General features: G+C 46.3%; 1 protein-coding gene across 1 annotated transcript in view; it reads right to left on the bottom strand.

Annotated features, from left to right (window-relative positions):
* Positions 1 to 4100: 4100 nt before the first annotated feature.
* The window catches only part of LOC147700476 (NXPE family member 1-like), a 160345-nt gene continuing 140493 nt past the window's right edge, over positions 4101 to 23952 (bottom strand). The window contains exon 5 of the mRNA XM_086929644.1: positions 4101 to 5533. Coding sequence (XP_086785770.1) covers positions 4998 to 5533 — 536 coding nt within the window. The 3' untranslated portion in view covers positions 4101 to 4997. The remainder of the gene's footprint in view (positions 5534 to 23952) is intronic.

The following is a 23952-nucleotide window of genomic DNA, read 5'->3' as shown; positions in this document are numbered from 1 at the left end:
TGTGTGCGTTAACCACAAAGGTTACATCTCCACACGCCACGCCAAGTCCAGGTACTACTAAAAGTACGTCTGCAACCATCAGGAATATTTACTGAGGTCACAGTGGTAAAATACTAAAATGGGGGATCCTTTTAAAGGTTCAAGCTTGAACAACCATCAGACAACATTAGAAGCGTCCTAAAATGTTGTGGTGTTGCAGAGGATTAATCCCTAACACCATGGACGTCTCTGTTAGAAGTGAATAGCGTACCGAGACCACGCACAAGTACTACTCATGAGACCCGTAACGAAGTACTTGACCTATATAGGTTGAGGGCCCATGTTATATGGATCCTAGTATGAAAAGTGGGACTGTGTATTCAGAAGACAGGATATCTGAATTTAGGGACTGAGCCCATCTACAAAATAAGATCCTGTCTTCCTTTTCATGACTAGCTCTTCAGGAACCTTGTAAATTGGCACTCAGAGTCCCCGGGGAATCATGCAATCAGGTCTAACCCCTTTCGCTGTTTATTTATGAGCCCGGCCAATGACATCTCAAGCGGGGGGAGCATTCCGGACTCCTGGAAGGGGGAAGAGGTAGTACCCATTTACAAGAAAGGGGACAGGTCGAAACCCGCCAACTACCATCCTATTAGCCTGATAGATTGTGCCAATCCCTCACAGAATTCCTGGAAGCAAATAAATTACTGGACTCATCTCAAACTGGGTTCCGCCCCATGCATGGAACAGAAACCGCTTTACTAGCTGTAACAGAAGGAGCAAGAATGATCGTGGATCAGGGCAGCACTGCGGCCATTATCTTTTTGGACCTCAGTGCCGCCTTCGACACTGTGAATCATGACATCTTGCTACACAGAATCGCAGAACTAGGGATAAAATCTACAGTGGCGGCCTGGCTACGATCATTTCTTTCAGAGCTCTCATTCCGAGTCTGCGAAGGCGGTACCACCTCGCCCAGTAAACCACTCAGTTGTGGGGTTCCCCAGGGTTCGTCCCTGAGCCCCACACTGTTTAACATATACATGCACCCCCTCGCAGAAATAATTCGCCCTTTCGGCGTCCAAGTCGTGTCCTACGCGGATGACACGCAACTGGTGGTTACCCTAAATCATCCCTCTTCATGTCCTAATGATCTCAGAGGTTGCATGGAAGCAGTAAGTACCCGGATGAGCCAGTCTTACCTGAAACTAAACGGCGACAAAACAGAGCTAATGGTACTGGGTAACTCCCCTCAAAAATCCATTGAGTCTCTGTGGCCACCAGATCTAGGCCCAGCACCCCCAGCCAGGAACACCATCAAGGGCTTAGAAATATGGCTAGGCAGCACATTATCCTTCGGACACCAGGCAACCAAATTATCTGCCACCTGCATCGGCATTATAAGACTCATCTGAAAAATCCTACCGCTTCTCCCCTACAAGGCCAGACAGATCATGGTCCAGGGCCTAATCCTCTCCCGGCTGGATTTCGGAAACGCCCTTTATCTAGGCGCCCCTAAATTAACCTTGAAAAAACTCCAGATGATTCAAAACTGCGCTGCCCGCACACTTCTGCGCATTCCCCGCCGCCTATCAGTGAAATCTGAACTAAAAGCCCGCCACTAGCTGCTAGTAAAAGACAGGATCAATTTTAAAAGCATGTGAATTGCCCACCGTGCCTACTGGAGGAAAGGCGCAATCCTGAACCACACCTTGATTACCCCCTACCACCCCAACAGACAGCTTAGGTCGACTCATACCTTTCAAGTCTTCAGACCCAGGTTCAAAAGAGAAAGGAGTGGAGGAAGAATGTTCTCAACAAACGCGGCAAGGCTCTGGAACTCCCTCCCAATCTCTATTCGTTCAGAACCCAACCTTCTGCACTTTCAGAAAAAAACTAAAAACCTTTCTCTTCAGCAGACATAATTAACCCTCCCCACACACCTGTATTTGGCTAAGTGCTAGGATGCCTGCGGGTAGCTATCGCGCTATACAAAAACAATATCCAATCCAATCCAATCCAGAAGGTATTCTGCCGCTCACTCCTTGTTAAAATCCAGACCTGGATGGAGGAGAACAACATCCTTTCTTTCCAGGCGGGTTTTCGGCGGAAGACCGGCACGATCGACCAGGCGTTTTCTATAGTCTGGCTGCATTGGAAGGTAGTTGTGTTGGGTAAGGCAGTTTATATCTTGCCTTTATTGACTTGAAAACAGCTTTCGACCTGGTTCCCAGGGACCTGCTTTGGCAGGTCCTTCGGGACATGGGTATCATGCCTCTGGAACCTTTAGAGCCACTCATTAGGTTACACGAGGATAACTTTGCCTGTGTACGTTGGGGAAACCAGGGCCAAAACACTGAGCGATTCTAAATCAGGAGGGGGTGCGCCGAGGGTGCGTCCTGGCCCCCACCCTCTTCTCCCTATATGTAAATCAGGTGGCTGACCTCTTGTGATCTACCTCGACCGATGCCCCATTGCTGGCTAATCATAAAATATCTACTTTGTATTGTTTGCAGACGACACTCTTTTAGTGTCCAAAACCCCCATGGGCTTACAGAAACTTTTAAATTGCTTTAAGAACTTTTGTGACAAGAGGGGTTTGGTCATCAACACAACTTAAACTAAGTTGATGATGCTCAATCCTCACAAATCCTTTAAGGGTAACCTGGTTCTTCAGAATGTTCCGCTCGAACGAGTGAGCTCCTTCGATTATCTGGGAATCAAGTTATCTGAGGGTATGGTATGGAAGAAACATCTAGAGAGGGCATCCCTGAAATTTTCCCAGTTAACTGGGGCCCTGCGATGGGACCATTGTCTCTCGTACACTAGGCCTGTAGCCCCGGCACTGAAGCTGTGTAGCTGTAAGGTAGTAAGCAGTGCACTCTATGGAGCCGAACTGAGGGGCTCTATAAACGTTAAAATCCTCTTCATAATAGAAAATACGTTTCTTAGAAGCCTGTTATCACTCCCACGGAGCACCCCCTCCTCCCCTTGAAGCTCGATATGGGTGAACTGGTGAGCCTACGCCCCTTGCTTTATTGGCACAGATTAGTTACAACTCCAGAACTGATCTCCTAGGCGGCTGCTTTTAATGAAGTATCTGCCCTGGACACAAACATAAAGTTAGGTGGATTAACTACATAAATACCATCCAGGCGGACATAGGTGTGCCCAAGGAGCTAGAAGGTTGCCCTCCCACATACTCTAGGGACACACTAAAACTACAGTTTTGGGCTTGGGTAGAACAGAAGAATTCTATGACTACGCGACATGGCTGTTTAACTGACCTGTTCTTTGATATTAAATCTAGCAGTCAGCTGGAAAGCTTCCTTGACTTAATAAAAGTGCCAGAAAATAGGAAATGATACACTCAATTTAGACTTGGTTGCCTTCCTATCAATGCCTTCACTAATGCCTGGAGGACAAATCCACCCAGTCCAAGGGGTGTCCTTCTTGCCCTTGCCCTAAAGAAACAATAGGCCATGTGTTTTTTGCTTGCCGGGCTTACGCCAGACCCAGAAGGAACTGGCTTATCCCACTATGTAGGCACTTAGGGTCACATAGTCATAAAGAAGCCCTACGTATTCTGAAGTCAGATGCGAGGCCATTTTTTGCTTGCGCAACAGCAAAATTTTGGGGTAAATTTCGGCAATTAGAAGGAGGGCCCTATCGACTTTATCGACTTGAAGGAAGTAAAGGAATTGAAACCCAAATGATCTGAACAGATGGGCGTGTATTTCGCACTCGCACTTTGGATTGTAAATGTCTGGATTGCTTGCTGTTTTAACTTCGATGTCAGGACACATCTTTTAAATATTGTAATATGCTTATATTTGCACTATCTACTAATTGTATCTTTGTGATAAGCGTTTTACCCTAATTCTTATCTTTTTTTAAACTATCAAGAGCCTGTATAGGAAGTATTTTTAATCTATAGTACCTTTTATTCTGATTATTGCCGTGCAAGATCTATGTGCTTGTTTCTTTTATGGGACTGTAAAACGGAAATAAAGACTTTTAATGATGATGATGGTTTACTCATGCATGCCCGTGGAAGCCACAAGAAAGACACAAAGAGAGTTTACAGAACACTTATTGAAAACTATCATCATCTTGCATGAAACATATGTGGTCTGATAATTAGGCAAATGATACAGAATAATATAACCAGCATTGTGAACATAGCAAAAAGAATATATATTTCAAGCATTGTGGAACTATTCCTTTATGTATATCTAACCCTTCTCTGCAAGCATGGTGTCAGTGAGGATGTAATCTCCATGATCCCTGAGAGCATGGCACCTATAGCTCTGTGCTAGAGTCAGTCCATCAGCCTGCTGTAGGTTGGCAATCCCTCTTGGCAAGATGGAGGTCAGCTCGCACAGAGCTGCATGTTTGATTCCATGATTGACCCAGGCTAGTCTCCACCGCCTGAAGGCCCCTCTCTGCCCATCAAGGGCACTGTGCTTGTTTTCTATGGTAAAAACAACAATTTGATAAAATGCAGCCCTGAGATGTTGATGTGTCTGATGTTAGGAGCTTGATGCTGGATGAAGAATGAAAACAGTGCATTCTCATATCGTGTATTCCGTCTAAACGTGTACCAAATGCCCAGACTAAATCCCAAGAAGAGCTACTGAACAAAAAGTAACATGTACCGCATATTCCTAGAATATGGTTGTAAATGCATAATATATAACCTTACGAATCAGAGACAGTCTAATAACGTCTAAAACATGAAACCAAGGGAGAACCAAACTAGGTCCAAAAGGGAAATGGCGATAGAGCTCTGCGGCGGAGTGCTTCGCCGTAGAACAGTGATGTGTTGATACTCGAATGGATCAAAAGTCTTTGCCCAAAAATGTATAATAAATACAAATAATTTTTCCAATGCACCAATGTTTTTGATCTTGTGGTTTCCCTGGTGTGTTGGTCCTTCACCCTTGTGTTCATGTAATTTACAAAGTCGTCTAAGCAGACTGTAAACGTGTAGCTCCCGCTCTCCTGTCTGTGTTTCAGCAGAGGTATGTCAGGAAGAAGTTGATTTCATTCTGGATGACCATTGGTGGCGGATGCATATCATTTATTGCAGCGGCCACGGTCATGTCCCACGCGTCCACGATGCCAATGTCCAGGTCCTGCAGCAGGAGGTTCAAGATCTGGTGCTGGATGTAGCCATTGAAGTCATTCATGGGTTCAAAATATTCTGGTTCATTAGAAGTATTCTCAGTTTTGAGGACAATTTTTGTCTCTGGGCTTCTTCGAAGTAGTCGCTGGATGGTTTTACGGATGCTGATCGCTCGGGCGATGAAGATGTGCAGAGGGAAGGATCTGAAATGTGCACCAAGTGTGAGAGCGAGGACTGTCATTTTATTCCCTCCAATATGATCAACCTGCTCAGGGAGAGTCTTGTCACCCACACATCTATAGAGACTTAGAAATAGGAATGGAAGCCCATGGACTTGGAACTTGATCTGTATGTTTCTGGACGTGTCCACCTTTAGACGTGTCTTATGCCATCCGTCGCCGTAGAGCTCAAGTTCCTTTAGATCTGAAATGTGAAAACAAGGCATAAGTTCAAGTGAAAGCCCAAGGACAGAAACTCCTCATGCATTGAGGACACAAGGTCTTAGACATTTAGAAAGAAAGGTGCCTAAACGAGCAAAGCAAGTTGTAAACAATGAACTATGTGGAACCGAAGGGCCCCTGAAACTAGGAATTCAAGGCCTAATAAATAATAAGTATTAATGGGAATTTTTTGTAGTGATACCTACCATACGTCTGCCTTTTCTAAGCAGTGTCAATAATAGGTGTTTTTTTTTACTTGAAATATGTTTTTTTATTTATTTACCTGCAGAAGGAAGGAATTCAGAGACTGCTTTCCTAGGCTTCTAATTCATGGCATGCTGCATTTTGTCAGCAGCAATTGTTCAGTTTACTAAGCTATACTGTCAGATTGTGACATCATTATTATCTATATTTTGAATTATTATTGGCTTGAAATTAACATCTGTGTGTGATACACAGAGGTTAATGAGCACAATACAGGTCAGAGATTGGGAAGCACAGCCCCCACAGTCCCCTCATAGGTTTCTAAGGATGTGTCTATCTCTAGTCCCCTCATAGACCTGAAGGATGTGTCTATTTCTAGTCCCCCATAGGATTCTAAGGATGTGTCTATCTCTAGTCCCCTCATAGCTCTGAAGGATGTGTCCGTCTCTAGTCCCCTAATAGCCCTGAAGGATGTGTCTATCTCTAGTCCCCTCTTAGGTTTCTAAGGATGTGTCTATCTCCAGTCCCCTCATAGCCCTGAAGGATGTGTCTATCTCTAGTCCCCTCATAGCCCTGAAGGATGTGTCCGTCTCTAGTCCCCTAATAGCCCTGAAGGATGTGTCTATCTCTAGTCCCCTCTTAGGTTTCTAAGGATGTGTCTATCTCCAGTCCCCTCATAGCCCTGAAGGATGTGTCTATCTCTAGTCCCCTCATAGGTTTCTAAGGATGTGTCTATCTCTAGTCCCCTCATAGCCCTGAAGGATGTGTCTGTCTCTAGTCTCCTCATAGCCCTGAAGGATGTGTCTATCTCTAGTCCCCTCATAGCCCCGAAGGATGTGTCTGTCTCTAGTCCCCTCATAGCCCGGAAGGATGTGTCTTTCTCTAATTCCCTCATAGCCCTGAAGGATGTGTCTATCTCTAGTCCCCCCATAGGTTTCTAAGGATGTGTCTATCTCTAGTACCCTCATAGCCCTGAAGGATGTGTCTGTCTCTAGTCTCCTCATAGCCCTGAAGGATGTGTCTATCTCTAGTCCCCTCATAGCCCTGAAGGATGTGTCTATCTCTAGTCCCCTCATAGCCCTGAAGAATGTGTCTATCTCTAGTTCCCTCATAGCCCTGAAGGATGTGTCTATCTCTAGTCGCCCCATAGGTTTCAAAGGATGTGTCTATCTCTAGTTCCCCCATAGGTTTCTAAGGATGTGTCTATCTCTAGTCCTCTCATAGCCCTGAAGGATGTGTCTATCTCTAGTCCCCTCATACCCTGAAGGATGTGTCTATCTCTAGCTCCCTCATAGCCCTGAAGGATGTGTCTATCTCTAGTCCCCTCATAGCCCCGAAGGATGTGTCTATCTCTAGTCCCCCCCATAGGTTTCTAAGGATGTGTCTATCTCTAGTCCCCTCATAGCCCTGAAGGATGTGTCTATCACTAGTCCCCCCATAGCTTTCTAAGGATGTGTCTATCTCTGGTCCCCTCATAGCCCTGAAGGATGTGCCTATCTCTAGTCCCCTCATAGGCCTGAAGGATGTGTCTATCTCTAGTCCCCTGATAGCCCCGACGGATGTGTCTATCTCCAGTTCCCTCATAGCCCTGAAGGATGTGTCTATCTCTAGTCCCCTCATATCCCTGAAGGATGTGTCTATCTCTAGTCCCCCCATAGGTTTCTAAGGATGTGTCTATCTCTAGTCCCCTCATAGCCCTGAAGGATGTGTCTATGACTAGTCCCCCCATAAGTTTCTAAGGATGTGTCTATCTCTGGTCCCCTCATAGCCCTGAAGGATGTGTCTATCTCTAGGCCCCTCATAGCCCTGAAGGATGTGTCTATCTCTAGTCCCCCCATAGGTTTCTAAGGATGTGTCTATCTCTAGTCCCCTCATAGCCCTGAAGGATGTGTCTATCTCTAGTCCCCTCATAGGTTTCTAAGGATGTGTCTATCTCTAGTCCCCTCATAGCCCTGAAGGATGTGTCTATCTCTAGTCACCTCATAGGTTTCTAAGGATGTATCTATCTCTAGTCCCCTCATAGCCCTGAAGGATGTGTCTATCTCTAGTCCCCTCATAGCCCTGAAGGATGTGTCTATCTCTAGTCCCCTCATAGGTTTCTAAGGATGTGTCTGTCTCTAGTCCCCTCATAGCCCTGAAGGATGTGTCTGTCTCTAGTCCCCTCATAGCCCGGAAGGATGTGTCTATCTCTAGTCCCCTCATAGCCCTGAAGGATGTGTCTATCTCTAGTCCCCTCATAGGTTTCTAAGGATGTGTCTATCTCTAGTCCCCTCATAGCCCTGAAGGATTTGTCTGTCTCTAGTCCCCTCATAGCCCTGAAGGATGTGTCTGTCTCTAGTCCCCTAATAGCCCTGAAGGATGTGTCTATCTCTAGTTCCCCCATAGGTTTCTTAGGATGTGTCTATGTCTAGTCCCCTCATAGGTTTCTAAGGATGTGTCTATCTCTAGTCTCCTCATAGCCCTGAAGGATGTGTCTGTCTCTAGTCCCCTCATAGCCCTGAAGGATGTGTCTATCTCTAGTCCCCTCATAGCCCTGAAGGATGTGTCTATCTCTAGTCCCCTCATAGGTTTCTAAGGATGTGTCTATCTCTAGTCCCCTCATAGCCCTGAAGGATTTGTCTGTCTCTAGTCCCCTCATAGCCCTGAAGGATGTGTCTGTCTCTAGTCCCCTAATAGCCCTGAAGGATGTGTCTATCTCTAGTTCCCCCATAGGTTTCTTAGGATGTGTCTATCTCTAGTCCCCTCATAGGTTTCTAAGGATGTGTCTATCTCTAGTCCCCTCATAGCCCTGAAGGATGTGTCTATCTCTAGTCCCCCCATACGTTCCTAAGGATGTGTCTATCTCTAGTCCCCTCATAGGATTCTAAGGATGTGTCTATCTCTAGTCCCCTCATAGGTTTCTAAGAATGTGTCTATCTCTAGTCCCCTCATAGCCCTGAAGGAAGTGTCTACCTCTAGTCCCCTCATAGGTTTCTAAGGATGAGTATATCTCTAGTCCCCTCATAGCCCTGAAGGATGTGTCTATCTCTAGTCCCCTCTTAGCCCTGAAGGAAGTGTCTATCTCTTGTCCCCTCATAGGCTTCTAAGGATGAGTATATCTCTAGTCCCCTCATAGCCCTGAAGGATGTCTCTATCTCTAGTCCCCTCATAGCCCTGCAGGATGTGTCTATCTCTAGTCCCCTCATAGCCCTGAAGGATGTGTCTATTTCTAGTCCCCTCATAGCCATGAAGGATGTGTCTATCTCTAGTCCCCTCATAGCCCTGAGGTATGTGTCTGTCTCTAGTCCCCCCATAGGTTTCTAAGGATGTGTCTATCTCTAGTCCCCTCATAGGTTTCTAAGGATGTGTCTATCTCTAGTCCCCTCATAGCCCTGAAGGATGTGTGTATCTCTAGTCCCCCCCATAGGTCTCTAAGGATGTGTCTATCTCTAGTCCCCTCATAGCCCTGAAGGATGTGTCTATCTCTAGTCCCCTCACAGCCCTGAAGGATGTGTCTATCTCTAGTTCCCTCATTGCCCTGAAGGATCTGTCTATCTCTAGTCCCCCCATAGGTTTCAAAGGATGTGTCTATCTCTAGTTCCCCCATAGGTTTCTAAGGATGTGTCTATCTCTAGTCCCATCATAGCCCTGAAGGATGTGTCTATCTCTAGTCCCCCCATAGGTTTCTATGGATGTGTCTATCTCTAGTCCCCTCATAGCCCCGAAGGATGTGTCTATCTCTAGTTCCCTCATAGCCCTGAAGGATGTGTCTATCTCTAGTCCTCCCATAGGTTTTAAAGGATGTATCTATCTCTAGTCCCCCCATAGGTTTCTAAGGATGTGTCTATCTCTAGTCCCCTCATAGCCCTGAAGGATGTGTCTATCTCTAGTTCCCCCATAGGTTTCTAAGGATGTGTCTATCTCTAGTCCCCTCATAGCTCTGAAGGATTTGTCTGTCTCTAGTCCCCTCATAGCCCCGAAGGATGTGTCTATCTCTAGTCCCCTCATAGGTTTCTAAGGATTTGTCTATCTCTAGTCCCCTCATAGCCCTTAAGGATGTGTCTATCTCTAGTTCCCCCATAGGTTTCTTAGGATGTGTCTATCTCTAGTCCCCTCATAGGTTTCTAAGGATGTGTCTATCTCTAGTCCCCTCATAGCCCTGAAGGATGTGTCTGTCTCTAGTCCCCCCATAACCCTGAAGGATGTGTCTATCTCTAGTTCCCTCATAGCCCAGAAGGATGTGTCTATCTCTAGTCCCCCCATAGGTTTCAAAGGATGTGTCTATCTCTAGTTCCCCCATAGGTTTCTAAGGATGTGTCTATCTCTAGTCCCCTCATAGCCTGAAGGATGTGTGTGTCTCTAGTTCCCCCATAGGTTTCTAAGGATGTGTCTATCTCTAGTCCCCTCATAGCCCTGAAGGATGTGTCTATCTCTAGTCCCCTCATAGCCGTGAAGGATTTGTCTATCTTTAGTCCCCCCATAGGTTTCTAAGGATGTGTCTATCTCTAGTCCCCCCATAGGTTTCTCAGGATGTGTCTATCTCTAGTCCCCCCATAGGTTTCTAAGGATGTGTCTATCTCTAGTCCCCTCATAGCCCTGAAGGATGTGTCTATCTCTAGTCCCCCGATAGGTTTCTAAGGATGTGTCTATCTTTAGTCCCCTCATAGCCCTGAAGAATGTGTCTATCTCTAGTTCGCTCATAGCCCTGAAGGATGTGTCTATCTCTAGTCCCCCCATAGGTTTCAAAGGATGTGTCTATCTCTAGTTCCCCCATAGGTTTCTAAGGATGTGTCTATCTCTAGTCCCCTCATAGCCCTGAAGGATGTGTCTATCTCTAGTCCCCCCATAGGTTTCAAAGGATGTGTCTATCTCTAGTTCCCCCATAGGTTTCTAAGGATGTGTCTATCTCTAGTCCTCTCATAGCCTTGAAGGATGTGTCTATCTCTAGTCCCCCCATAGCCCTGAAGGATGTGTCTATCTCTAGCTCCCTCATAGCCCTGAAGGATGTGTCTATCTCTAGTCCCCTCATAGCCCTGAAGGATGTTGTTGCGTGTTTATCTAGGTTCCTGATCGATACTGTGACCTTATGCCCCTATTCAGCTATAAATCCATTTATTCCCTATATTGGCATAACCGTTCAAGTGCGATATTCAAAAAGTCATCTCTGGCCTCACACGAACAGAGCCACATTCCAGAATAGTTCTCTGCCACTTCCTTTGCAACCAATTAGTGCAATGACAGAGCAGAAGTCACTATCTGATATTCCTAGATTAAAACTCCGAGTTCTTCAACAGGATAAAAACTCAGCAAACTGGGAAATCCCCCTTGCTTTGTTTTGATTAGTAATAGAACTCTAATGAGCAACTGATAGCTATCACTTCCTAGTGACATCTTTAATTGACGTCTTATGTCCAGCAAACTTGCGTCAAACCCGGCACCTGTCAGGTATAAATACTACCAACGTTGCCTTAAGCAATGAGCTGTTGTGCACCCTGTTGTGCATCCCATTGCTGTTGCTGAGCACTGTAGCACTCTGTCGCTGCAGCCTGCTGTCCCTGTGGTGGTGAAGCTACTGATACCATTATCGCCGCTAAAGCGCGAACGATGGTGTGGTATGCTTAGGAGCTGAAACAGCCTTCCCTCTCCGAAGAGCCCAGCAGATTCCAGCTGCCCACGGACGCTGTTGTGAAAGTTGAAGAAATTGATGTACATAGACAGCATTCATTCCCCTTCTTCTCCCACTCCTCTCCCTGTGAGCACCATGAATACCGTAAACTATTGACCGTATCACTCTGCCGGTAAGAGCCCCTACCCCTATGCATATGTACAGCCAGTTTAGGCACCATGGCCTTTTTTCCATTGGAATCCCCGGCTTCCCTCCTGCGCTATCCTAAACCCCCTCTCTTATGCGTAGGCCATGAAACCCTCTCCCCCTGTGCGACCCCGCTGCGAGAGGCGACTCTCCTGCTTGACCCGCACAAAACCCCCCCCCCCCATTCTCTCTTGAAGAAGCATCCTTCGCCTTGGCTGACGTAGCCCTCCCCAGCTGCACCTGACTGCCCCCGCTCTCTCGTGTACTGGTCATCAGATCTCTCTCTCTCTCTCTCTCTGCGTGACTCTGTCCCTGTGTCCACCCTGTCTACCCCTCCCTTCTCCTCACATGGGCAAGTCATAAACCTTCTTCTTCTGCAAGGCCCTGTCCTTGAGAGTCACGGGCGCGCCTGACCAACACCTCCTCCCCTTCCATGAATGCCCCTCTGTTGACAAGCCTTCCCTCCGCGCTCGATTGTCCACGCGGCATGAATACCACTCCTTTGATGACCCCTTCCCCCGAGTCCGGCTGACCACACATGTCCGAGGCCATCGCCTAAGCCAGGAGATACCATTTACTGCCCTTATTGTATGAAGTCACTCCTCCTCAAGAGACCCACTATTGATCCACCCCACCCCCTGGGCTATGATCAGGCGTACACATCCTACGAAACACTCAGCTGCGTGATTGCCCTCCCCTCTTATCAGCAGGTCAAGGGTCCCCATTGTGAACGTATGTGGAGTAGGATCACCACGAGGATTATAGGGATGTCTTTCTTTTGCGTCATACTGTCCTGATTGTGTTATCAAGTGTTCTGTAAGGTATAAAAGCAAGAGTCTCAGCTCACTTGTTAGAGCACCTCCCGAAAGACACTGTGTTTCGTGTCCGAAATGACTGGCTCTCCTCATGAGAATTAAACTCTGTTCTTGATTTCTGCTTCCAGCGCCCGTCTCTTTATTTGGTAATTATTCAACATGGGAACTAAGAGGCGGTTTGTGCCAGCGGCCTGGGCATCGATAGGATTACGGGCTCGTTTTCCACAATTGGCGCCCAACGCGGGGCCCATCAGTGACATAGGGTCCGATAAGAGAGATCCAGACGAATAAGTGAACATCTAAATGATCGGAGTATACCTGCCTTGAGAGGGCCCTCGCCCGGCTGCCGATCGACAGAACTTCACCAATTCTGAACTGACCTCTCTTGAGTGACCTATTGTCCTGACTGGAATCCCACAGGAATGCTACATGGAGTAAGAGAACGATCGGGCGCTGGAGGAGGAAGTCAAAGAACTGTCCGTATGGTCCGGTCCGGGTAAGATTAAGTAGGGCGTTCTTACGCCTGATTGGTAGGGTGGTTCTATCCACCTGATTGATTGATTGATTGTATTGAAAATCGGTATTTGTATACCGAAATTGTTGGTATTGGTTCATTTAGCTTTGAAGGCTACTTGACATATTGGTTCTCTTCTGAGAACGAGACATTCTCTGTTTGCAAACAGCGGCGAATAGGAACGTCGTCCCTCTTTGCAGATAGAGAAGGGTAGGTAATGCAGACTTTTGTCCCCGGTATTAATCCGTCATGCCTACTTTTCTCCCCACTGGATTGTTTGAAGTCGATTAATAATCGATTGTTGTTCTTTGAGATCTTCCCTGTCTACAAACTGAGACGAGTAGAAATATTCTGTCTTCCTTTTTGGATAGCGAAGGGCAGGTAATGCAGACATTTGTCCCCGTTGTAATCCGTCATGCCTGTTTTTCTCCCCACTGATTGGTTGGTTGCCTGGACATTGTTGTTCCAGGAATTGTTTCGTTTGAGGTATTTTCTACTTGCAAACAACGTGGAATAGAAATATTCTATTTAGTCTTTGCAAGTAGTAAAGGGTAGGTTATGCCCCTTTGTGAATTCATCAGTCCTACCCACTCCCCACTGTTTGGGGGGTAGCTCGCATGGTCTGCCCAGGAGACTACCCTTATGGAGGACATATGCTCCCCGCTCATGGGCCATTTAGTGGAAGTAGACCATCTGGTCCGTCCAGGAGGCTACCCTAGTAAATGGAAGTACATCGCTCGGTCTGTCCAGGATGATACCCTAATGAAGGAATATATGTTCCCCTTTTGATCGATAATCTCGTTCCACCCCGGACCATTTATTGGAGGGAACTCGTCTGGTCCGTCCAGAAGTACCCTCTAGTGAAAAGGACACATAAAAATATGAAGTGATCACCGTTCCCTACTAACAGAAAACTTTAGCTCGAAACACGCTAAGGAAGAGAAAGAAAAATAAATAGAAATCAGGCTAAGTCAGTAACCCCCTGATGAGCTTTTGACTTCACTAAAAATACGAAACATTAGAAATAGTTCATAATAAGAAATATAAAATGGCGAAAAGTTTGGCAGCACAAATAGCCACGAGGTAGCTAGGCTTCACTGCCTGTTCCTGCTCCCGACATGCCTGCCTCATTGCCCGCCACGCCTAAATAACGGTCACATGAAATAGAAACAATTCAATAGGTACCTACCCCCATTCCGGAAGCTCCCGAAGTGCAACAGGTCCGCGGTTACGCCCATCCGGAAGGCGAGGCCTCGAGGCACGAGGGGCTCGCCTGACCACGGTCGGGAGGAGATGATGTTGGGCAGGCGGTCCAAAGAATGGCAGAGACCTCTCCTTCTCTCCTCTTCTGCTGCCCTGCAGGCCACGGGGGGGGGGGCTGTCTTGCCTCAGCCACCGACCCCCCCCCCCCCCCCTTCTGTCTCTCGCCTGGTCCGACCCACGAAGAAGGCCGAAGCCAGGGGCGAGAATGGCGGCAAGTCAAGTAGTCCCGCCACATGTCAAATTCCTGGATAGTTACAGGTAGTGCCGCCACATGTCGACGCCTGGACAGTTCCAGGTAGTCCCGCCACATGTCAAGAGAAAAGGGGGGGCTGTCTTGCCTCAGCCGCCGACCACCCCCCCCCATCTTCAATAGCCAGCACGGCCAATATCGAAGCGACGGAGCCGAGGAACGGCGCGGGGTCGCTGGAAGGGGGAGGTGACGCGAACGAGCCTCCCCCACCTCCCTCCAGGTGGAGGCTTCCAGCGACAACCCAATGCTCTTACTTAAAGAGGGTCAACATCATAAAGCGGTCTTCTGCCCAGGACGGGCACACGCTCCATGCCTTCTCCCCTCAACCTTGAAGATTCTATAAGAGCCGGGGGGCACCCCGATCCCTCCGCATGGGTGCCCCTGCCCCCTTCACTGGGAACCACGACACCGGTGCAACTCCTGCCGGCACCAGCCTCGGATGGGAAATGACTAAAATGCAGCCGCGGCACAGACTTGTTCAGTTCCGGAGGAACACCAGGATGACCCGGTAGGAAAATTGTTGCCGCCCTCCCCACTCTTTGACTCATGGTCCATATTTGTTAGACTGTTAACCACATAGCACAAAACTTTTTGAACTGCCAACGGAAAGTTCTGGGCCAACCATGCGAGACTAGAGACACTCTGGAACTTGCCTGACCCCACCCAAAATGGCGCCGCCACAAAATGAAACGTATCTGATTGCGCAGCTTGTTGTCTCGAGATCTATATGCAGTTTTTGGATAATGAAAGGAGATATGAAGGATGTTGAGTATGTGTTTGGATAATGAACTGACTAAGGGTGGGTACTGATTATGATTTGGAAAATGAATTGGTGTAATTTAGATAAAGAATGAGTATCGGATAATGAATTTATGAATTAATTAAAACTGAATTCTTGACATGCATCATACTTGCTCTGTAAGAAAATTTTAATACGATTTTATTGCACTGCTGCACTTTATGCAATGAACTGCCACCAATTTCGTTTATTAAAAGTATTTTGAAGAAGAAAGCATGGTTGTAGCAGTTGCATTAATGAGTTTTGGATGCCTTACTACTGTGAGCAAAGAATAAGTATGATGAAGGATGTAGATCAGAAGGGATCAGATATTTAGCAGCTGCATTATGTGTCACAAGCAGCCGGAAAAGTGTTTCAGACACCCTTAAAATGACACCACAGAAATGCCACCTGACCGTCACCCTTGCACCCGATAAAGAGGGTTACGACCAAGTAGCTCATGTAGATACGCAGATCGACAATGATTATCTATCTGACACCACTGGTCCCTCTGGGCTTAAACGCCGAGATGAAAAGGGAATGCAGTACGAGGAGATAGGGCGAGTATGTGGTAGGTAAAAAACATTTTCGATTACCGCATGACGATGTGCTTTGAATACTGCCCCCCCCCCCACCCCTTCTTTTCCTCCCTTCTGCAGGTCACGTCAGAACGTCGGCTGAAGTATGGAGGAGCGACGGTCGGACCACCGACGAAAAAGGGAAAGAGGGAATATATGTGTAGTCGTTGTAACGATAAGCTTTTAAAAAATAAAAAAAAAAAAAGGACGTAGGCTTAACATGACTGTTCCTCCTTAGGACATAGCGACTGAGAGGATGGACCGACATAGAAACTGGACAGGTACTGAATGTCGATAAATTGACTACAAATGACGTGTTAAATAATGTAACTGGACGTTTTACTAGGTAGGGAAGGGACAAAGAAAATTGTACGGGTAAGGGTTGCCACGGCACCACCCGCCTAGGAAGTTAGAAATGTTGCTGATGTTCAAAATGCACTACCCCCTTTCTCACACCCTTATAGATATAGCCAAGCTGTCCGACTGTTCTCCCGATCAATACTTGCCGTTGTCTCAGCCTGGAGAACTTCCCACCAAAGGAGGGAACAGAAAAAATGGTTTAAGATCCAACCATGGGTAACTAGCGCGACCAGGTTAATTACTGATCGACCAACCGAGGTGTGAGTATTGGTAATTGGGAACGCTCGCAGGCGTGACAAGCGAGGAGGAAAAGGGGGGAAGGGTAGAAAGAGCTAAGCACGTAGATAAATAGGATAGTAAAGATGCGTAGGATATATATATAAAAACAGATCTTGTAGGCTAACAATTGTTTCCTGTCTTGCCGTGAATGTCTTGTATATGTGTCATACATGTGCCGTCTTCCCTGTCTGACTTTGTGTGTGTGTAATGTACGAATTTGTGTCTTCCCTCTGTCTGTATCTGTGTGTTACCTGACCTTTGCTGTTCCGTGTTGTGAGCGCACTAAATGACCTATTTTTGTACGCGTCTCTCTCTCTCTCTCTCTCTCTCTCTCTCTCTCTCTCTCTCTCTCTCTCTCTCTCTCTCTCTCTCTCTCTCTCTCTCTCTCTCTCTCTCTCCCTACATGTCATACGTGTACCGAATGGCTCGTTTAGATTGCGGACGACTCTCACTCTCTATGAGAGTCTCCCTATTTTCTCTCCCTCTTTTTGGTAAAACTGTGCCCCACCGGCACCAGTCTGATTTGATACATATTGAACGCGAAGGTGTTCAGCGAAAATTGACCGAAACTAAAATGATTGTATCTCGCCATATTACTGCCTCTCCTTTCTGCAAAATGAATGAACTTGAATTGGCTGAGAAGGAAAGGACAGGTAAGACGACTAAAGTCCCCCAAATCTGGCCATTTATATGGGAACTGTATATCAATGGCACCTTATGTCTGTTCTTCAGAGACGAACGCCAACGTCTAGATTGAACCCCCAATGCCCAGATTGCCCCACCCCCTTTTGCACCCAAGCGCAAGCGCCCGAAGCATCCCCGCCCCATTTTGATAGAACCCAGTTGCTGTCCCGGATATAAACATGATGACCATGAGTAGCTGTTGACCCTCGAGAAAATCTTGTTTTGCCTGACTGTCGATGATGGCACCCCCGCCCTGCCTGAAAATGTTAGCCGGTCCTGAAGGGAAATGATCCGTAATGTTGAATATGATGTAACGCACAGTTGATGGGAATCTCATTTATCCTCGCTTGAGTTATAAACAGGACAATGAATAAACCTGCCATAAACTCAGTAGGAATGATGACACATGCACTGCTTGGTAATAGGACCTCTGAATGTGACCAATGAGCGTATCTCCCAAATGCGTAGAATTGAGGGAGGAATTCACATGCGTAGATATCTTCTTCTGCCATTTCTCTAAAACCTTGTCTTGTACCTATTCAAAGATTCACGATCACCGAAGGAGATGGGTCAGATGTGACGTACAGCCTGACTGCGGATCTTGGGACTCGTGTGACCTCGACCAAAGGTGGAGCCGCAGAGCAACAGGATACGGGACGAGACCGCAATTTCAACGTGGACAAAGAAAAATGACGGGCCGCCTTGAAGCCCTCCGTCTGCTAACCCACGTGTGCCTGGAGTCTCCGCCCCCCCCCCCTTTTCCTTTGGGCTCGATTGATGGGCCTGCCTGCTTGTTATCGTTTGCTCCCTTGGTCCCTTTTGTGTGTCCCAGGAACTCTGACCCAACTCCCCCCCCTCTCTCCCCTATCGACTATTTGAACCACACTCACCCTCATTCCCACGTGACTTTTTGCCAAAGGAAAGAACCGCATTCCACTGGGAATAGGGTGCTGCCATAGAACTATGGGTGCCGAGCATAAGGCGCCACCAACCGGATTGTTTAGGGAACAGGACTGTGGTCTAACAGCAGAGGACTGACCGCACCCTGCAACGCGTAAGGATAGAACCGAGCTGGACCTATAGCTCCACCGCCGGTGCTCAACAGCGCCAACGAAAGTACTCGGACTAGAGCCTACCAGTGATGGCTCACTGACAAAAAGACACTGTGACGAAGAAATATTGTGTATTGAACTGAATTCCGCTCTCAACTACCTGGTCAAAACTGTTCATTGGTCACATTTTTTAAGTCAGAAAGATTTTTGCTATGTAGTGCGTTTAAATGGTTAGGAACTCAATGAAAAGCAATTTTCTATGTACTGCATTCTGCCCATCACCTTAACTGTCTATGATTGTACGCCAAATGTTAGTATCGACAAAATGCTAATTCATCAATGATGCCTGTCTACCTGTAAACTCGTCAATTGCAAAAATGACTGCTGTCATGTAAAAAGGGGCGACTGTGAAAGTTGAAGAAATTGATGTACATAGACAGCATTCATTCCCCTTCTTCTCCCACTCCTCTCCCTGTGAGCACCATGAATACCGTAAACTATTGACCGTATCACTCTGCCGGTAAGAGCCCCTACCCCTATGCATATGTACAGCCAGTTTAGGCACCATGGCCTTTTTTCCATTGGAATCCCCGGCTTCCCTCCTGCGCTATCCTAAACCCCCTCTCTTATGCGTAGGCCATGAAACCCTCTCCCCCTGTGCGACCCCGCTGCGAGAGGCGACTCTCCTGCTTGACCCGCACAAACCCCCCCCCCCCATTCTCTCTTGAAGAAGCATCCTTCGCCTTGGCTGACGTAGCCCTCCCCAGCTGCACCTGACTGCCCCCGCTCTCTCGTGTACTGGTCATCAGATCTCTCTCTCTCTCTCTCTCTCTGCGTGACTCTGTCCCTGTGTCCACCCTGTCTACCCCTCCCTTCTCCTCACATGGGCAAGTCATAAACCTTCTTCTTCTGCAAGGCCCTGTCCTTGAGAGTCACGGGCGCGCCTGACCAACACCTCCTCCCCTTCCATGAATGCCCCTCTGTTGACAAGCCTTCCCTCCGCGCTCGATTGTCCACGCGGCATGAATACCACTCCTTTGATGACCCCTTCCCCCGAGTCCGGCTGACCACACATGTCCGAGGCCATCGCCTAAGCCAGGAGATACCATTTACTGCCCTTATTGTATGAAGTCACTCCTCCTCAAGAGACCCACTATTGATCCACCCCACCCCCTGGGCTATGATCAGGCGTACACATCCTACGAAACACTCAGCTGCGTGATTGCCCTCCCCTCTTATCAGCAGGTCAAGGGTCCCCATTGTGAACGTATGTGGAGTAGGATCACCACGAGGATTATAGGGATGTCTTTCTTTTGCGTCATACTGTCCTGATTGTGTTATCAAGTGTTCTGTAAGGTATAAAAGCAAGAGTCTCAGCTCACTTGTTAGAGCACCTCCCGAAAGACACTGTGTTTCGTGTCCGAAATGACTGGCTCTCCTCATGAGAATTAAACTCTGTTCTTGATTCCTGCTTCCAGCGCCCGTCTCTTTATTTGGTAATTATTCAACATGGGAACTAAGAGGCGGTTTGTGCCAGCGGCCTGGGCATCGATAGGATTACGGGCTCGTTTTCCACACTGTCCCCCGCCTCCTCCTCTCGACGCGCTGAAGAAGACCCGCTGCCTTTCTCGTGCAGAGAAATCCAGCTCCGGCGTTTCCGGTCTACCCTTGCGGGTGACAGGGATATCGAGCTTCCCCTGAAGGAGATACCAAACCTCCATCATTCTATTCATAGGTATGGTGTTGACTAAACCCTTAATTGAGAATTCTTGAAACAATTCTTGGCAAAACCAACTTAACTTAAAGCTACTTACTCACTCCCCTTCCACGTGTTAGGCTTAGGTCAGGCACACTGGGGTAGACTTAGTTAGAAGCACCAGTTGAGTATGTTAGCCTAATGTATATATGACTGTATATATGTTTTATTACTTTTAAACCATTGTATGGCTAAGAAACCATATCAATGCTTTTACAGTTCTATTTCGCAATACTTATCTTACTGTACGTACTTTTTATCATAACAAGTCTTGCAATTGTGGCAATACATTTCTCTTGTACGAGAAGAAAGACTGTTCAATAAATGTTAACCCTTTATTGACAAACGCCCGTCTCTCTATTCTCTACATATCGTGAAAGTAAACTGCACTAAACTGACTGAGTGAAATACCTGTCTATTGTTTCACACGACCTTAGAGATTGACTCTTGATCTGAGGAGCAAAGTTGTCATGTTGCACGGTTGTTGGAAAACTGAATCCCTTCTTGTCTGTGCCAGGGAAGCTGATCACTTCCCATGCAGAGAAGAAAGTTTCCAGTGACCTCAGAGCTAGTTGGTAACACACCCAATTAAGTTTAGCATAGTCAGTGGAGGCCTGGAATATCCGCAGTTCCACGTCGATACTACTGTTTATGTTATTCCAATGTGCAGGGCCTAGTGGGAAACTAGGAACTACACTACATGGCGCCCAATGTTTGGTAAGGCGATAAACTAACGCAAGACGTTAGAGTAACTCAGTCGTGCATATTTCACACAGACCCCTTTCTCCCGTAAATACTCCAATAGACGTCTGGAGTGGGTGAAAGGTTAAAATCCACCCGACCTTAGTAGGAAGAGATTCCTATGTAAAGCTCTGGTTCATTCAACGTTGAAGGATACAGTGTTCCAAAATATTGTGCACCTAATCTTTGTCTCCTTGGAGACCTACTCTGCAAAGCCTGCATTTTTAAAATGTCAGACAGTGAAGAAGAAAGGGAAGCAGCTAGGCTGGCATCCCTACTAATTGAGGAGGACTCGAGTCTCCTACAGACAGACCCGGATGCAGTAATCATCCCGGTCCACTTAAGAAGATCTATAACTTTAAAACTTATAGAAAACGGACTGACACCTCAAGGTGGTACAGTAATTTTCGTGATAGAAGCTCACGAGTATCGGCAGACAGAGGTATTCTATTCATGGATAAACTTTCCAGCGGTAAACGCTAGAACAAAAGAGTTTCACTATTACAAAATAGAGAAACCTCCGGAAGAGTACGCTCCTTTCGAGGAGATTGAAATTCCACTTAAATTTCAAGAGCACCTGCTCTGGTTTAATGGCGCCCTAAAACACAATGATCACATAACTAGGCTCGGTCCACTAGGTAGACCAGGAGCCACGTGGCCGGTTCTAGCCAGCTAAACACCACATCCTGACATTGTAAAAATGTCTAAGGAAGAGCTGTTAGTACAGCTAAACACATTAATAAAAATACATAGGCAATTAGTCCAATATGTAATGCGGACTGCAACAGTCCAACCAGCTGTTAATGTACCACAGCTGACCCCTCATCAGGGGAACACTAATAAAATTACACCACAGAACATACAGTCATGTCTTGGTAAAACGCCCGTAAAACGGGAACAAATTCCTTTCTGGTTAGCACAGAAAATCACTCAAATAGAGGCAGTATTTCCTGATACTACCCCTATTGAGAAACACAGAATCTTGACCATCTGCCTTCCTATGGGAATCGCACCACACGTGGAGGACTGTGACACTTGGGGTACAGTCTTTGCTTCCATTTACACAAAAAAACACTGTGTTCCGTCTATGGCGGTAATACCAGAAGTGCTAAAACAGATTCAAAATGAATTCGGTCCAGAGCCCGCTTTAAATCTAGGTATGAAATTACTGAAAGATTTCAAGCAGGTCTCGGCTATATTATTAGCCAACATTAAAGGAGAAGCAGCATCTGTGGCGATTCGCCAGAAGTTGAAGGAAACAGATATAAAAGATCCTGTTGAGCTTGCAAAAATCATAGAAAAATGCTATGAAGAATTAGGTAGAGACAGCTTGGGTGGAAAACCAGTTAAGCCCCAACTGCTCGAAAATCCTGAAAAATTATTTATTAAAAAGAATTTTTTTAACACTCCTAAAAAGAGCTGGGATGGAAATAAACAATCCACTCCCAAGGAAAAAGTTTTCCAGTCCAGAGGAAGGTCTCCTCGACGGAGGGAAAGAACTCCGACTCGAGAACGCCAGTCTCCCCAGCGGGAGCCCTCTGAGAAAAGATATAACCTTAGAAATAGGGATAATCTAAAAAAACCTGATAGATATCAAAGTATTGATACACGTCCCTCTCGATCTTTTCCACAGAATTCAGAAAGAAGAGGACGGTCAGACCCAGGAAAGCACACCAAGTCCAAAGACAAGGAACCTGCTCAAAATAAGAAATCTCAATTTCAGAAAAAGAAGGTAGCCAGTATTAGAGTAATCAACCATGCCGAGAATACTGAGGACACAGTTGAAAAACGGGGAGTGGGCATTGACAATGTTGGACAGTGCAGTAGAAATCAGTATAGCGCGCAAGATCTTGATGAGTCATCTGGAGACAGTGGACACGAATGAGTACATTCAGGTCGAAACTGCCGACACCAGACTTAGCGAGCCCCATAAAATATACGAAATTACATTGCGTATAGAGGGTGATAAGACTAGGAAAATTAAGGGTCTATTTTGGGATAAGCTCTCAAAAGGCTATGATATTTTGTTAGCTGAAAAAGATTGGCCCCCAGAGTTTGTCAGGGAGTGCCCTCGTGGCGAAGAAGTGATTATGCCTGCCTTCTCGAATCACATTCCGATTCACAAAAAATATACATATGCAAGGAAATGGGCAGTGGCCCAGGCACCTGCATTATATAAAAATCATGTAGGATGGGATGAGGACTCACCTCCTCACAAAATCCAATTAAAAAGTGAACCAACTGCCCAACGGCAGTATCCCATAAAGCAAGAAGCTAAAAAACAAGTCAGGGAGATTTTAGATCAACTTGAATACCAGGGGGTGATTGAAACATGCACCTCTCAAATGAACAATCCTTTGTTTCCTGTCTCCAAGCCAGACAATTCATATCGTCTAGTTTTGGACTACAGACACCTTAATACATGTTGCAAAACTTTTGCAGTACAAAACTCGCATGGTGCAGCCCTAATGAATAACATAGTTAGGAAAAAATACAAAACGACATTAGACATATCTTTATGGCTTCTTTTGTCAAAACATTGCACCGGAAAGCAGATATTTGACCGCTTTCTCTGCATTTGGGTCGCAGAAAAAATTCTGTTGACTCCCACAGGAGTTCAAGAACAGCCCAGGACTATTCTCAGCTAGGATAACAGAGTTACTACAAATATATGATGATGAGGCATTATCTTACGTAGATGATATCTATCTCACAGACGACGACTTGGATACTCACTTGAAAAGAGTGAACACCATTATACTTGGGTTCGCAGCAGAGGGTTACAAATTCAACTTTAAAAAGTCCCGAATTGCCCATCTGACAGTACTATTTTTAGGGTACAAATTATCAAGTGAAGGGAAAAGCCTAGCGGACAACTTCTTAGAGAAGTGCGCTGCACTCCGAGCTCCAAAAACGCTGAAGAATTTACAATCCATACTAGGTTTTCTGAATTTCGGAAGAACTTACATTCTAAATTACGCAGAGAGAGTTAAACCTCTCTACAAACTAATTAAACCTGATTTCAAACAAATCAATTGGACTCAAAAACACACAGAAATTTTGAGATCACTGCAAACAGACATGTTAGCAAAAACAAAATTAGATACACGTGACAACACGATCGATCTTGTAATCCGAGTCATCCCAGGAAGATGCGGATTCACGTACCTAACCTCTAATGAGGGAGAAAAGGTACCAATTTCAATTAAATCTCACTTGTACACACAAGCAGAAAAAGCATTCAGTCACACAGAAAGAACTGTGAACGCAGTGCAAATCGCATTAGCAAATGAAAGAGAACTAGCACACGGCAAACGGATTAATATCCTTACAGCGG

The sequence above is a fragment of the Lissotriton vulgaris genome, chromosome 7 (assembly GCF_964263255.1).
Source record: "Lissotriton vulgaris chromosome 7, aLisVul1.2, whole genome shotgun sequence".
NCBI lineage: Eukaryota > Metazoa > Chordata > Amphibia > Caudata > Salamandridae > Lissotriton > Lissotriton vulgaris.
Note: the sequence above shows the minus strand (reverse complement) of the source record. Positions and strands in the feature narration are given on the sequence as shown.